We start from the raw sequence: 16,775 nt of genomic DNA, 5'->3' as shown, positions 1-16,775 counted from the left end.
GTTTCAGCTTTAGCATCATTCCTTCCAAAGAACACCCAGGGCTGATCTCCTTCAGAATGGACTGGTTGGATCTCCTTGCAGTCCAAGGGACTCTCAAGAGTCTCCTCCAACACCACAGTTTAAAAGCATCAATTCTTCGGCGCTCAGCCTTCTTCACAGTCCAACTCTCACATCCATACATGACTACTGGAAAAACCATAGCCTTGACTAGACAGACCTTTGTTGGCAATGTAATGTCTCTGCTTTTGAATATGCTATCTAGGTTGGTCATAACTTTCCTTCCAAGGAGTAAGCGTCTTTTAATTTCATGGCTACAGTCACCATCTGCAGTGATTTTGGAGCCCCCAAAAATAAAGTCTGACACTGTTTCCACTGTTTCCCCATCTATTTCCCATGAAGTGATGGGACCGGATGCCATGATCTTCGTTTTCTGAATGTTGAGCTTTAAGCCAACTTTTTCACTCTCCACTTTCACTTCCATCAGGAGGCTTTTTAGTTCCTCTTCACTTTCTGCCATAAGGGTGGTGTCATCTGCATATCTGAGGTTATTGATATTTCTCCCGGCAATCTTGATTCCAGCTTGTGCTTCTTCCAGCCCAGCGTTTCTCATGATGTACTCTGCATATAAGTTAAATAAGCAGGGTGACAATATACAGCCTTGACGTACTCCTTTTCCTATTTGGAACCAGTCTGTTGTTCCATGTCCAGTTCTAACTGTTGCTTCCTGACCTGCATATAGGTTTCTCAAGAGGCAGGTCAGGTGGTCTGGTATTCCCATCTCTTTCAGAATTTTCCACAGTTTATTGTGATCCACACAGTCAAAGGCTTTGGCATAATCAACAAAGCACAAATAGATGTTTTTCTGGAACTCTCTTGCTTTTTCTGAGAGTCTGGTACACTGCAAACCCTATCCCTGACAAATTGTACACATACCTCACGTCTCCAACTGTTTCACTAGGTTCGTGGGCCCTAAGCAAGGAATGCCTGCCTTATGGTGAGAGAAGTAGAAGGCTCCATTCATGCCCAGGTCAAAGACAGTTACCACACAAATTCCTGTGCCAATCAACTCTACATACACCCTGTCTAGCACCAGACTGGCACCCAGTAGGATTTCAAGGACATGTGCTCAACAAACTGCAATAAAGCAAAGTGACAAGTCTACATTTTTATCTTTCTTGTTGTTGTTACTATATATTAAGAAAAATACTGTGTACCTTAAGATTTTTACAGCTCTTCATCAGGTATTTGACATCATAAATGGATGGGAAGAAAAGATTCAGAATATGAAAGAATTCATGTTCTTCTTCTGGCAAACGAGAATCTGTAAGCAACTTTACCATGTAGCCGAAATCATAGCCACTGTAAGGAGAGAATGAGGCAGTAAGGTAAAAGAGTTATCAGCAGTTATCAGACCCCAGCATTCAACTGCCTATTTCTCAGAGTTTATGGTGCTACCTCATGTTAGGAACTTCAGTTTCCAAAGGACTACAGTTTATCCTATACTCTGAATTTTCCATTAAATGACAACCTAACAGATTAATATGGGATATATGTAAGTGAACCCAAGGGTTTATCAATGTGGGTTTTACACATCAAAAATTTAAAAGCAGTGAAAGGAAGAGAGTTCCTTAGTGGTCTAGCGGTTAGCAGCTTTCACTGTGGCCTGGGTTCAATCCCTGGTCAGGGACTGAGATCCCACAAGCAATGCAGTGTGGCAGGAAAAAAAAAAAAAAACACCTCTCAAGGAGGATGTGGTTTTTGAGTACCCAAGAAATCCCAGGTCAGCCATTTAAATGACAAGAAAAGGTGACCAAGTCTTCTATCCTTCCCACCCTCCATCTTTTCACTTGGCATATACTCCCTGACAGCCACGGGATACAGCCTAATACTGTGTGAAATAAACCAGTATGAGCTCCAAAGTGTGTTTTGAAAAACTGAAATGTGAGCAACAGTTATCATTTCAACTTTATAACTGCTAGTGAACAACGAGAGTGCCAAGAGGACTGCAAAGTAATGTAAGAATTCGACTGCCTGCTCCCAAAGCAAAGGAGAAACACTGAGACCGACCTGTGAAAGGAGAGCCATTTGACGTTGTCACAGAGAACCACCCCGGATGTCATGAGCAGCTCTGCAAAGTGCAGTGTGTCGATCCCTTCCTCTTCATGCTTCTGAAACTGCAGTCCTGAGTTAGCGAGGAGATCTATGGAATCCTGGGAGTACATGTCCTCTCTAAAAAAAAGGCATTCATTTCTTAGCTCCTAGCATAGTAAAAGAAGGAGTGGACAACAATATTACCATCACTATATAAATCACAGAACAAGTATTCTTGAATTGCTTTCATACTTTAAGAATAAATCAATTCATTCCTTCCAGTATTCTAGCAAACAAAGTAATCTTATCTGTAACAGAAAGAAAAATGGGATTTTCCCCTGCAAAATAAGTGTATTCATTATGAAAGATCCACATTTTCTCATTTAAAGAAAAACAGAGTCAATCAATGCAAAAATTTAAAAATAACAGAAAGTGGAAAAAATAACTTTATTATAATGCTACCACATAGAAATGACTGTTTTAAATCTTTCATCTCAGTTTGGTTGGTTGGTTGGTTTAGTCGCTAAGTCGTGTCTGACTCTTGCGACCCCACAGACTGTAGCCTGCCAGGCTCCTCTGTCCATAGGATTCTCCAGGCAAGAATACGGGAGTGGGTTGCCATTTCCTTCTCCAGGGGATCTTCCCGACCCAGGAATCAAACCTGGGTCTCCTGCATTACAGGCAGATTCTTTACCAACTGAGCTATGAGGGAAGCTCTCATCTCAGTTTACATACCCTGTTTTCTCTACCCACAGACACACTTCCACCCCTATATCTACATATCACAGACTATCTTTCCAGACCAACACTCACAGATATAACACATTCTTTATGGCTCTGAAATAGTATTCCACTGTAAAGATCTATTAATCTAAACACAGGAATATTTATAATACCACATAACACAAATGAAGGTTTGTGTTTTCCTCCTTTTCCACTAGATTTCACTGCTTGCCTTTTGTTTTTCACATAAACTTAGGACAGAACACTAGAAAGCAAAACACCACAATCTCAATTTTTTCCGCTAAACTGAAACCAATGTTGAATCACAATCTTGTTCTTACTAAAATACACACTATTTTAAATACAAACACCAATCATGCAATGAATATAACCCTTATTTTTCCTGTGTACTAAATTGTCGTCACTGTACAAATAACAGGCTTTGGCTATGGACTCAAAAACTACAGTTAAAGGAAAGATCCAGATCATCTCCTAAAATTATTCTCTGAACCTCAAAGAAAGCTCCAAAACAAATGAACAATAATCAAAAAATTATTCCTGACCTATCAGATGCTCCTGGTCCCAATTAAACAAAGCAGTTTTCAAGAACTGGGGCCCAATAGGAAATACACTAACACCACCTCATTTAATGAGCAAAAAACAATGATCTCCCCAAATTTTCCCCTTAAAAATTACATCCTCCTCAGAAACTTCAAAGAAGAACTATGGCATGATCCAGCAATGCCACTTCTAGGTATACATACAAAGGACAGAAAGTCAGTATCTCAAGGTGATAGATACCTGCACATCCATGTTCACAGCACCACTATTCAAAACAGCCAAGAGGTGCCGACAACCCAAATGCCCATCAGTGGATGAACAGATGAACAATATACAGCACATACATACAGCGGACTGTTACTCAGCTAAGGGAGGCAATTCTGCCACATATGACAACATGGATGGCCCTTAAGGACATTTGTTGTTGTTCAGTCGCTAAGTTGTGTCCAACTCTGCGACCCCACGGACTGGAGCACATAAGGCTTCCCTGTCCTTCACTATCTCCCGGAGTTTGCTCAGATTCATATCCATTGAGTCATTGATGCTATCTAACCATCTCATCCTCTGCCGCCCTCTTCTCCTTTTGCCTTCAATCTTTCCCAGCATCAGGGTCTTTTCCAATGAGTCGGCTCTTCACATCAGGTGGCCAAAGTATTGGAGCTTCAGCTTCAGCATCAGTCCTTCCAATGAATATTCAGGGTTGATTTCCTTTAGGATTGACTGGTTTGATCTCCTTGCTGTCCAAGGGACTCTCAAGAGTCTTCTCCAGCACCATTATGCTAAGTAAAATAAGCCAGTCACAAAAAGACAAATACTGTATGATTCCACTTATATGAAATATCTAAACTAGTCAAATTCATAGAAACAAAGGAGAATGATGGTTACCAAGAGCTGGGGGAAAGGAAAAAGGTGAGCTGTTGTTCAATGGATACAGTTTCAGATTTGCGAGATGAAAAAGTTCTGGAGGTGTGCTTCACCACAACACAAACACACTTAACATTACTCAACTGTATACTTAATTATGGTTAAGATGGTAAATTTCATGTTGTGTGGTTTTTACCACAGCTTTTTTCTAAAGTGCATAAAAATTTGCCCACTATCAGATAGGCTTCAGTTTCAATTACCCTTGATTAGCATACCCACTATACTTCATTTCTATTATGAAAGATAGTAATAACACTATTTACAGATAAGGAAACTGAATTATAGAAGGTAAAGTAACAGACCCAAATTTACCCGGCTAAGAAATGGCAGAACTGCAATTAGAACCCTGATCTCCTAACTGGGGAACTGATTTCCCTTTTACATTTTAAACAGCCCTACTAAGATATAATTCACGCACTAAACAATGCCCTCATGTAAAGTATGCAATTCACTAGAATATTCACAGAGTTGTATAACCACTATCAATCACGTGCCACCTCATCACCTCTAAAAGAAAGCCCCTACCCATTAAGCACTCACTCCCCATTACCTCCCCGCTATCCACCCTGGACAATTACTTCTCTATTTTCTAAAGGACCTATTTTGGTCATTTCAAATAAACAGAATCATAGGATATGTGATCTTTCGTGTCTGGCTTCTTTCCCTTAGTATGATGCTTTCAAAGCTCGTGCATGTATATGTCAGTACTTTATCTCTCTGGACAGTCCAGTAACGTTCCATGGCATGGAGATACCATATACAGCCATTCCTCAGATCACAGACATTCGGACTGTTTCTACATCGTGGCCTTTATGAATAATGCTGCTGTGAACACTCACAAGTTTTTACACTGATGTATGATTTCATCTTTTAGGTGCAATTGCTGGGTCATACGGTAACGCCATGTTTCACCTTTTGAGAAACTGCCTGTTTTCCAAAGAGGCTGTACCATTTTATGTTTCCAATAGCAATATATGAGAGTTCTAATCTCTCCACACCCTCATCAACATTTGCTATTATGTCTTCTTGATTATAGCTGCCTAGTGGGTATGAAGTAGTTTACTATCTCATGGTTTTGATTTGCATTTCTCTAATGACTAAGGATGGTGGCCATCTTTTCACAAGCTTATTGGCCATCTTTAAATCTTCTTTGGAGAAATATATATTCAAATCTTATGCCTATTTTTAACTGAGCTTTTTATTGTCAACTTGTAAGAGTTCTTTAAGGGAGGCTTTTTTTCCTGATATTTGTTACTCCATCTTCTGATTGACTACTCTGTCCACCCCTACTTGGGTTTGAGGGAAACAAAACTTAAAACTAATAAAATCAGTTAAAGTCACAGTCTGCACAAATGTAGAAAGTCTAAGAATAACACTGAGAAGTGTCTCAGACACTTACGTAAGGTTGAATTTGAAGTTGAACTGCCAGGTGTTGATTCCAGAAGGATATTCTCCCTTTTCATTTGTGAATGTAAGGCCCAGCTGGATGATTTTTAAAAGGTCAACATTGCACCGTAAAAGCTGATACTGGTAATCTATGGAACTACGAAATTCACCAATGGGTCGTACCACAACACCTGGAAATTCTGTGTCCTAGGAAAGGAAAAAGTCTCCCGTCATAAGGTTCCACAAAACACTGGATGCTGACTTATCATTTATAAAAAAATTTTTATTTCCATTTATAAAAGCTATACAACAAACCCCAAGCTCAGGCACAAAAATTCACCTTAAAATACTGATTTCATTAATCTGCAGAAGGAGCACTAGAATCATGAAGCTTTACACAACAACTTGGAGATCTAAGCAGAATGCGAACAGAAGTAGTTGACTAACTCTGGGTCTATTAAGAACATTCTCAGTTTGGGAATTCCCTGGTGGTACAATGGTTAGGACTCAGCACTTTCACTGGCTGGCAAACTAAGATCCTACAAGACAGGCAGGGTGGCAAAAAAAAACCACCATTCTAGGTTCATATACAATTAACTAGGAACAGTCAAGGTTGAGAACAGAACTCTATGAATAAACACAAATACAGGAACATGAGACAGCCATTAAAAAACAATAATAAGAGCCACACTTGGCTTAAAGTAAAAAGCCTGGAACAAGATCAGAGAGAGAGTTCTGAATACCAGCCTGAAGACCTAATGCTATACTCTCCACAGCAGGAGTCACAAACTCCAGGCAGTTAAAGTAAAGGAGTAAAGCACACAGAATATGAAAAGGGTTATAGGTAATGGAGACTGGAGCAAACTAAAGAGTACGCGCCTCCTCTCAAAGAGGGCCTCGACCTCACTAGGACACATGTCTCCCTCCATCTACTCAACACTGGACAGGAACATGGACCCTATGGTGCCCATTTTTTCCAGAGATACCAGAAATCTGGAATTTGAGTAAGATCTCTTGACTTTTAAATGCTGCCAACTACTTTTTAAAAAGTGCTTTAACACTGTCAAAGTCACCGTACCTGTGGAACACATGTGTCCTATGCGCTGAGACAACTTCTATTTAAAGACAGAGTAACATCATCAATAATCTAAGATCCTGGAGGTTACATCCTTCTCAGACACACAGGCTACCCTGATGTTTCATAAAAGCAACATAACCTGCCAGCATGTTCAATTTACCATGGCTTTAGTGCAATCATTTCTTTCAAAATCTCATATTAAATATTCCCTAAGTCTGTTTCAGAAGGTGAGTCAAAGAGAGTAGAGCTCCTTACCATGGCAATATAACTGTAACTGAGCACAATTTCTCGGATCTTCCTCATCTCTTCTTCCAGATTACTGGCCCAGACTTCACAGATGACCTGGCTGTTCTCCACAAGTGCCGCAGGCATCCTGAAGAAACTTGAAGGGGCTTTCGGCAGACTACGTTGGAGGGCAAATCAATGGCTGATCTGATCTACATTCAAAAGCATATTTTGAAATCACATTAATTTACATACTGGCATTAAGATGTTAACAAAACAAAGACATCAAAACAATACCATCACGTCGTCAGCTTAAACTATTAAGACTATTGTATTTATTCTCCCATTTATATAATGGAGAGACACACACAAACACATACTTTGGCTCCGTTCCTCAGTTCTTCAACTTGAAGAAAATAAATAAAATTACTTAAACATGAAAACACTTTTGCCTAAGCTGCCCTTTAGCACAGAAATGAAGCTATTACCCTAATCCAGTTTTTGAGCCCTCTCCAGACTAACTGAAGACTAAAATAATCCCCTGTGAATACAAAAATGTTCTTACACAAGACTTTCACATCACTCTGATCACTCTGCACACAGACCAAATCATGGAAACGTTTCTAAAGGAATCACTTCAGGAAGTTTAAAGGTACCAGGATCTCTGAAAGCCTGAAAGAATGTGGACCTGAACTCTTACGCTGAAGTCTTAACACTGTGTGATGAATATGGGCGTGGGAATAGCCACTCCAATACCCAAAAAAGGAAACTATTTTTCCCCATCAAAAAAAGTCAAATACAACCAGAGGCAAATAGATCAAGAAGTGAGAGAATTAATTAATTAAGTTGTAAAAACCAATCCCAAGGGCTAATTTGAACAACTACAATGAAAATTTGAATTTGAGTTATTAATGTCTACTTTTCACCATATAATATTGTAAGAAGGTAAGCACCAATTCAACAATAAAAACAGAGAAGATAGAGGTAATAATAATTCAACCAGAAGCAACATGATTTACAACGTATATTCTGGGAGGAAACTGGGGAGGCAACAAGATAAACTCAACCTGGTTCAGTTTTAAGAGTAATGCTACTACTATAGCAATGATGTGCCTGGTTATAAAATGACAAAAAGGAGCTTATCATAAGGGTATTTACTTAAAAAGCAACCCCACACGCGGATCCTCAACACAATATAAGAGTAGGCTCCACTGAATATATTCAAGGGAAAATTCCTAGAAAGAGTAAAATGAATCTTTGCTTGCAAGATGCTGTTGTTATTTAGTCGCCAAGTCATGCCCGACTCTGCGACCTCATGGACTGCCACACACCAGGCTTCCCTGTCCTTCACTATCTTCCAGAGTTTGCTCAGATTCATGACCACTGAGTCAGTGATGTGATCTAACCATCTTATCTTCTGCTGCCCCCTTCTCCTTTTGCCTTCAATCTTTCCCAGCATCAGAGTCTTTCTTTTCCAATGAATCAGCTCTTCGCTTCACATAGCCAAAGTATTGGTGCTTCAGCTTCACCATACTGGAGCTTCAGCTTCACCATCAGTCCTTCCAATGAACACCCAGGACTGATCTCCTTTAGGACTGACTGGTTGGATCTCCTTGCAGTCCAAGGGACTCTCAAGAGTCTTCTCCAGCACAATTCAAAAGCATCAATTCTTCAGTGCTCAGCCTTCTTTATGGTTCAACTTTCACATCCATACATAACTACAGCTAGGCAGATGAGTAGCTACAGTCATGTAGCTATGACTATATCAACACCATAGCTAGACAGATGCAAAACTAAGAATCTGGATCAAAACAAAATTGGCATTCCCACGTACTATCATTTCTCTGAGACACTTCTGAGAAACCATCTGTTACCAACCTCTGAAGATTCCACTTATTCAAGTTACTCCATACTTTGACAGATGCTTCTCTGAAATTAATAGTAGATTTTCTGTAATCACTCTGAAACTTAAATAGACTCTGTGGTAGGTTCCTAACAAATATGGGTGAATGCTTCTTAAAGGCAGAATTCATTTCTTCTCATTTTTGCTCTACACACAATAGGCAATTTAAAGGCGTGCAAATGAACTAATCAAGAACATCGGAAAATGGCAGAAGGTCAAACTGAGTGTGGAGTAAATTCCAATATCTGACCATAATTAAGAAAATGCTGGGGGAATTTTCTGGTGGACTAGTGGTTAGGACTCAGCACTCTCACTGCAAGGGGCCCAGGTTTGATCCCAGGTCAAGGAACTAAGATCCCACAAGCCATGCAACATGGCCAAAAGAAAGAAATAAAGAAAATGCTGGGGCCCAAAACCTTAGATTCTAAACCATGCTTAATATGTTCCCCTGCAATAGGGCATAAAACCATTTCTATGCCCATTAATGTTATATCAGTACCCCTTCATACACTTCCTTTTTGGTGTCACATCAAACATAACCATAAAACTACTTTAGGGGAAGCGGGTATCCCTAGTGAGACATTTACATAAAAACAAAACAACAAAAGCAATTCAAGCAAAAAAAGGTCTTTGTCCTCCAAGCAGCAAATATCAGGTTTAAAAAGAGGACAATTAGATTATTTAAACCCTTAGAACAAGGTTCCTGAGCTAAGAAGCTCTAATGTCAAAGCATTAGTTGCTTAGTCTCAGTTGTATCCAACTCTTTGTGATTCCATGGACTGTAGCCCGCCAGGCTCCTCTTGTCCATGGAATTCTCCAGGCAAGAACACTGAAGTGGGCAGCCATCCCCTCCTCCAAGGAATCTTCCTAACCCTAGGATCGAACTCAGGTCTCCTGCATTGCAGGCCGATTCTTAATGTTTTATCAAAAGAACTCAGGGAACAATCTGAAGAGGTTCCCTGAGTTCCCTGGTCAAACAAAATATGATCTGAATATCTTTATGGATAATTACTACAATGTATTATGACTTCTCAGATAGAGATTTAAATCCAGAGTTCATAATGGGGCTTCCTTGGTGGCTCAGTGGTAAATAATCTGCCTGCCAATGTAGGAGACACAGGTTCGATCCCTGGTCAGGGAAGATCCCACATGCCGCGGAGCAACTAAACCCACGCACAACTATTGAGCCTGTGCCCTAGAGCCCATCTCCGCAACAAAAGAAGGCACCACAAGAGAAGCCCTCGCACCACAACTAGAGAGAAGCCCCCGCCCAGCCCCAACAATGAAAAATCAGCACAGCCAAGACTAAATGAATAAATTTTTTAAGAGTTCACAATGAGCTAAGAAAATACATTTCAATGGGCACCATTAGAGAATGAGAGTGAATGGACTTTTTTTTAAAATATGTATCCTGTCTTTCCTATATAAACTATAACCCCAAATAACCAAACAGTTGAAGGAAAGTTTCTCTTTAGAGGTTGTATAGCTAAAAATAAATACAGAGTGATAGACTATCACCATTTTGTAACTCCTAACGAATTTAAAATGGCACCCCACTCCAGTACTCTTGCCTGGAAAATCTCATGGATGGAGGAGCCTGGTAGGCTGTAGTCCATGGGGTCGCTAAGAGTCAGACACAACTGAGCAACTTCACTTTCACTTTTCACTTTCATGCACTGGAGAAGGAAATGGCAACCCACTCCAGTGTTCTTGCCTGGAGAATCCCAGGAACAGGGGAGCCTGGTGGGCTGCCATCTATGGGGTCGCACAGAGTTGGACACGACTGAAGCGACTTAGCAGCAGCAGTAGCAGCAGCAGCAACAAATTTAAACATCTGGCATTTATATGGAATATCTAGAAAGGGCAAAAAAAATCTATCAAGACAAAAAAGATTACACAGTAGAATGGGACTGACAGTTATATACATGGGAATGAGGTTTATCTTATTGAGGAGACAGAAATGTTCCCAAACTCCGCAACAATGATTATTGCACATCTCAAAAAATTTACTAAAAAAAAAAAAAATCACTGAATTTTACATGAAAATGGGTGTTTTTACCGTATGTAAATTACATCTCAATAAAGATGTTAAATAATCACTATGGCTGTAATCATCACAAAAACAGACCACCAGGTATTATGTGCCTCAAAAACAAAACACATCACCACAATGAAATTGTCTTGCAAAAAAAATGTAACTTGAATCTGGCCAAGTCTCTATATTTAACTACTAATATACAGAAAATAAGGACACAGGAACATGTTAAATGACACCAGAGAAACTCAACCAACAAAATCCAGAAACTTCTACAGGAAACTAGAGAATCCAGCTTTTTCAAAAAATAAATTACAAGAAATAAAGGTAAAAGACTCAGGATATCTATCAATCAAACAAAACATACAGACCTTAGTTAAACTCTGCTCTAAACAACTCATAGGAAAAAAAATTCTAACATTTTTGAGACAAGTAGAAGTCTGAACTGGAGAAGGAAATGGCAACCCACTCCAGTATTCTTGCCTGGATAATCCCAGGGACAGAGGAGCCTGGTGGGCTGTTGTCTATGGGGTTGCACAGAGTCGGACACCAGTGAAGCGACGTAGCAGCAGCAGCAGCAGAAGTCTGAACAATGTCTGACTTTTTTTGGTTTCAAGGTTTTCTTTACTCCCCTTCCTTTTTTTTTTTTTGGTGTTACATAGCAGTTAATAGTGTTTTTTTTAAAGTTCTCACGTTTTAGAGATAATGCAAAATAGTTGTAAGTGACTGGACATAAAATGTGGGATTTGCTTCAAAGTAACAGTGAAGAAAACTCACAACAACTTTTACAGTACTATCATTCTCTACAGGCTTCCCTGGTGGCTCAGCAGTTAAGAATCCACCCACCAATTCAGGAGACTCAGGTTTAATCCCTGCGATCCCCCAGTGAAGGAAACAGCAACCTACTTAAGTATTCTTGCCTGGGAAATCCCAAGGACGAGGAGCCTGGAGGGCTACATTCCTGGGGTCGCAAAGAGTTGGAGATGACTTAGCAACTAAACAATTTTTCTCTATATTTTACAGATAAGAAAACTGAAATTCAAAGACATTAACTTTAAAAGGTAGTATCATGACTTCCATTTCCAAGAAAACTCTTTTTATAATATAGGGACTGGGGATTAAGAGGAGTACAAACTATTATAAAATAAGTTATAACAATATATTGTACACAAGGAATATATATAGCCAATATTTTATAGTAACTATAAATGGAGTACAACACTTAAAAATTGTGAATCACTGTTATACACCTGTAACATATAACTTTGTACTTTTTTACTTCTTTTTAAAAGCTAACCATTGTTATATGTGTGCGGGTATACTCAGTCATGTCTGACTCTTTCGACTCCATGGTTGTAGCCCATGAGGCTCCTCTGTCCATGAGATTTTCCAGGTAAGAACAATGGAGTGGGTTACCATTCCCTTCTCCAGGGGATCTTCCTGACCTAGGGACTGAACCCAAGTCTCCTGCATCTCCTGCACTGGTAGGCAGATTTTTCACCACTGAGCCAGCTGGAAAGTATGTATAATCACTGTTACAGTACTGACAAACAAGAAGTCAAAACCACACCACTGGCAAAATATTTAAGACATGCTTCCACCAAACCCTTATCTAGGAAAACTATGCAGAAACAAACAATAGCTTGGGAGCAGCAAAATGTAGTGCCACTCAAAAACTGAAAAGGAACATTACACACATTTAATTTAGCATAAATTTCTACTGTCAGCCGAAAACGACAGAAATAATGATAATAATAAATAAAGCTAAAAATTCTGCCTGCCACTTTCCACTCAGTGAGCACAAGCTCCAGTATGAGCCTTAAATGGGGATCAATAAACATACTTTTTCTCTCAGTGCCAACACAGCACAGTACAGGGCACCTCATAGTGTAGAATGACTCTATGCCATCCAACTGTGTGTATCTGTTCAACACAGCCCCTAAAGGTAACCTAATTACTTTACCTGGATTACAACCAAAGAAACTGTAATACGTTTCAAAACTGAAGAAGACTTCTCTATGGAGTAGTGTTAAGAATCCATCTGCCGATGCAGGGGACACAGGTCTGATCCTTGATCCAGGAAGCTTCCACATGCTGCGGAGCAACACTGTGCCGCAACTGCTGAAGCCAGCTGGCTAGAGCCTGTGCTCCGCAAGAGACGCTCACACACCCCAGCTAGAGTCGCCCCCAGTCTCCGCTACTAGAGAGAAAGCCTCCGTAGCAACAGATCCAGCAGAGCCAAAACTAATAAATAAATTATCTTTTTTAAAAAAATGAAGGCGAAACAACTGTGCTAGATTTACTGAGAAACACAATGGCCATTTCCAATTCTGCACTTGCCTAAGGAATTTTTAATGATAATTTTGGTTACAAACGAGGTTTGCCCCTCAGGCTGACTTGAAAACCTGACTCCCACAGAAGCTACTCCACTCTATATGAAAGCAAAATACAAGCCCTGATACCTGTTGTTTGCCAGTACTAGACTGTGTAAGGCCACTCAGGAGTTCCTGAGGTGTCTGCCCTGTGCTCATCTGTAGAACAAATTGAGCAGATCGCCCCTCAATGATCTACAGGGTAACTTCTCCAAAACAAAGCTCCTACTAACTCAGAAAAGCTCTGAAGAGCAACTCAAGAAAAAGTCAACAAAACGCTTTCTCTGCAAGCAATCCAGAGAACCAGACCTTGCTTGGGAAAAGCAGTTTTGGTTTTTCTGGGTGTGTTTTGTTTGAGGCTGTGTGTGCAGTTCAGTGCAAGGAAACAATAAAGAAGACTTCCCCATTCTAGCAGACAGGACAAAGGCTTTGCAACGCAAGGCTAAGAAGGAAAAGGAAGTAAGCAGCACTTCAGAAAAAACAGCAGCCTCCTGGAGAGGGGTTCTCCCTATCCCGGCCGCGGGGGCCGCCGTCCTCCGCCCCCGCCAAACAGTGTCCCAAGATCCCACCCTGGACCGAACCGCAGTTCAACCAGTTTTGTGGCCCGGGCCTGTGAGCTGGCTCCTCCAGAAAGAACAGCTCTAGTTCAGAAAGCCACCGAACAGCAAGGAAAAGTTGTGAGGCCGCAAGAACCAAGGGGAAGGCGCGGGAGGTTCCAAACTCAGGTCCCCTGCCTTACACCTTCTTCCTTCATCCTTCTCTCCTGTTCTGGATCACTTTCCCACTGCAAACCACCCTCACCCCTCTGCTCCTAACCCCATTTCTTTTTTTCTTTTTTGTAAAATAAAGATACTTAAATTACACCCCTTAGGGCCAAAGAGACCTAAGTTCGAAGCGAGGACGCGAAGGAGCTATGGGGCTTTGCCTGTTGCTTAACCTCTCTCCTACCTCAGTTTTCCCTTCTTTTAAAATGGGTTTAATGATGGCATACATCTCGGAGGACTGCGGTAGGGGTTAAAAGATGAAGCACATAAGGTGCTCTTCAAGCTCCGGTACATAGCACTAGAATATTACTGTCTTGTGCTAGTGGTGGTTATTACGGCTACTGTTTTATTTGATGGGCCTCTTTCTCTTCTCATACCCTTTCCCTCACGCACGCTCCCCCTCCCTTTCCTCCCGCAGGCCCCTGATGGCCTCCCACACTCTCTCATCTGATCCTCCTCCCTGATAAGCCTGGACCCGCTTACCCTGACAGGCAAAGCCCGCAAAGCGCGGTCAGACGGGCTGGCGGGAGGACTTCCGGGAGCGGCGACTGTGGCCCTTGACCTGGTGTTCTCCTCCCCCTGCCCCGGATCGGGTCCTAGAACCGAGCGGCCCAGTGAGATGGGCGCCCCCAGGCCCAGAGCGGCTTTACGCACCTCCTCCAAACAACCTGGCCGCACCGCTCTATCCAGCCGATCCGCCCGACTCGCCTGCTCCTTTCGCGTCCCTCCTAGCGCGCGCGCGCCTGACTCCGCCTGCCCCTCCCTTTCTGCGCGCCCCGGCGATCCTGTGCGTATTCGCCCAACCTGTGGCCTCGCGGGAGCGTCGCGCGGGCGCGCAAACGGCGGGGCGGGGCGACCTCGAACGACGCACGAGGAATACAGGCCCCTCCGGCCTTCGCGCGGTTAGTTGTGCTGGTTCATTTCATAAACACCACTGCTCCTCCATCTCGGTTCGCCTTCCGCGCACGCTCAAGAGAAGGGGCGTGGCCTAGGGCTAGCCTCCTCCCAGCGGTGGGCGTGGCCTAGCTAGACTAAAGGCCGAGGCAAGGGCTTGGTGTGTCTGACTCAATCTTCACAATTACGATGTCTGGGTTCTTTCTCCTTTCTCTAAAGGACCATTAAAATCGGCGGCAGCAGACTTTTAGGGAGTTTTGCTGGGGGGCGGAGGGAAGGAGGGGTTGTCCTGACCCCTTCCTATTATACTAATGCGGCCCTCTGGACACTTCACTTACAAGACATCTCCCTTACGACTTCCTTTCTGACAAACAATTGGTTGGGAGTGGGGCAGCAACTCCAAATAAAGTCTAGGTGACATCCACCAAGGCCCGCTCCCCACCTCCCCTCCTCAGAGAGCAGAGCCGGCACCGCTACCATAGCAACTAGCCCTAGGGTCTGTTCGAATTACAAAGAAGACGCGGCCTTGGTTGAGGAGGCACAGGGCGAATGCTGGTGCGCTCCCGCTTTCCGAGAAGCTCCGAGACGTGTCGGATGATAAGCGAACTCGCCAGATCTTCGTTGTGAGAGCAGTGAGGTCCAGGCCTAGCTTAGGTTCTTTCAAAGCCCGCACCTGCCCTCTGATTATCCGTGAATCTTGTTTGAAAAGAGAGCTCTTTGCCAACTCCTGTTCTGGGCAGCTTGACCGAGCTCGGATGCGAGGCTGCCTTGTGTTCTCCGATGGTGGGAGAGAACGCAGAACACTGACTTGCTGAACAGTTAGCAGTTCCAAGCAGCCCTCACAGTCACTCACGCAAAACCTCCCGTCCCTGTGAGAAGGTGCAGGCTCCGCAGAGCATAGTCATCCTCCTTGATGTCTTCCCTTGAAGGAGCTGTTGGTAAGTGGATAGCAAATTCAACCCCAGGGATGTGAAGGCTCATCCCATTAAAAATGCACTTTCTGAACACTCCTTCCCTTTCCGTCTCCGAAGGAGTATCTGTCTCCTTATTGATAAGAAGGATATGAAAAACCATCTCACAAGATGTTTGTGTTAATAAATGGAAAAACGCTGCACAAGATATAGAAGTGTATTCAATAAAGCATTGTTTCTGGCCTGTCTCTGTTATCCCTGAAATAGTATTTATTAGCACTGCTGCAGGCTTAACAATCATTCCATTCAGCAATACTGTGATGGAGAAGGCAGACAAGGCACTCCCTTCTCCCTGCCCTGTGAGTTTCTAATATCCTCTTATCCACTCTGTCATAACATTCAGTACAGGGTAGCTCTATCAAGAGCTAGTCACATGAAGAACAGCCTATATTTTCCCCACAACACTGGGCCTGGTGTGCACTGAAACAATCAAGTAGGAAACATACCCCATCTTCTCCCCTCTCCAACACCCCCAAACCCAAAACTGACTGTTCATTTCTCAGGTTACACAAGTGTAAAACAAACACCCTGATGGCTTATATTTCCAAAGACCTTAAGTGTTTGTTGCAAACAATGGATTTTATGCTGCATTTGCTTATTGCAAAATTAGAACAAATGTGTAAATCACTGATTCTTGATGGGAGGGAAGTCCCAGATGAAGCAACAGTTAGAACTGGACATGGAACAACAGACTGCTTCCAAATAGGAAAATGAGTACATCAAGGCTGTATATTGTCACCCTGCTTATTTAACTTCTATGCAGAGTACATCATGAGAAACGCTGGGCTGGAAGAAGCACAAGCTGGAATCAAGATTGCCGGGAGAAATATCAATAACCTCAGATATGC

General features: G+C 42.2%; 1 protein-coding gene across 5 annotated transcripts in view; it reads right to left on the bottom strand.

The window, feature by feature from the left end:
• The window catches only part of CNOT8 (CCR4-NOT transcription complex, subunit 8), a 19,092-nt gene extending 4,065 nt beyond the window's left edge, over window positions 1-15,027 (bottom strand). Inside the window, exons 1-5 of one of the 5 annotated variants that reach the window (XM_010829387.1) lie at window positions 14,867-15,027; window positions 7,019-7,200; window positions 5,699-5,892; window positions 2,068-2,229; window positions 1,215-1,359 (exon numbers count right to left, since the gene is read on the bottom strand). In XM_010829387.1, the coding sequence (XP_010827689.1) occupies window positions 1,215-1,359; window positions 2,068-2,229; window positions 5,699-5,892; window positions 7,019-7,135 (618 nt within the window). In that variant the 5' untranslated portion in view covers window positions 7,136-7,200; window positions 14,867-15,027. The other 4 variants (XM_010829386.1, XM_010829390.1, XM_010829388.1 and 1 more) reach the window with 4 other exon arrangements.
• Window positions 15,028-16,775: the final 1,748 nt, after the last annotated feature.

This window comes from Bison bison, unplaced genomic scaffold, assembly GCF_000754665.1.
Source record: "Bison bison bison isolate TAMUID 2011002044 unplaced genomic scaffold, Bison_UMD1.0 scf7180017864505, whole genome shotgun sequence".
In the NCBI taxonomy this organism is placed as follows: Eukaryota; Metazoa; Chordata; class Mammalia; order Artiodactyla; family Bovidae; genus Bison; species Bison bison.
This window is presented reverse-complemented; position numbering and strand designations above follow the sequence as displayed.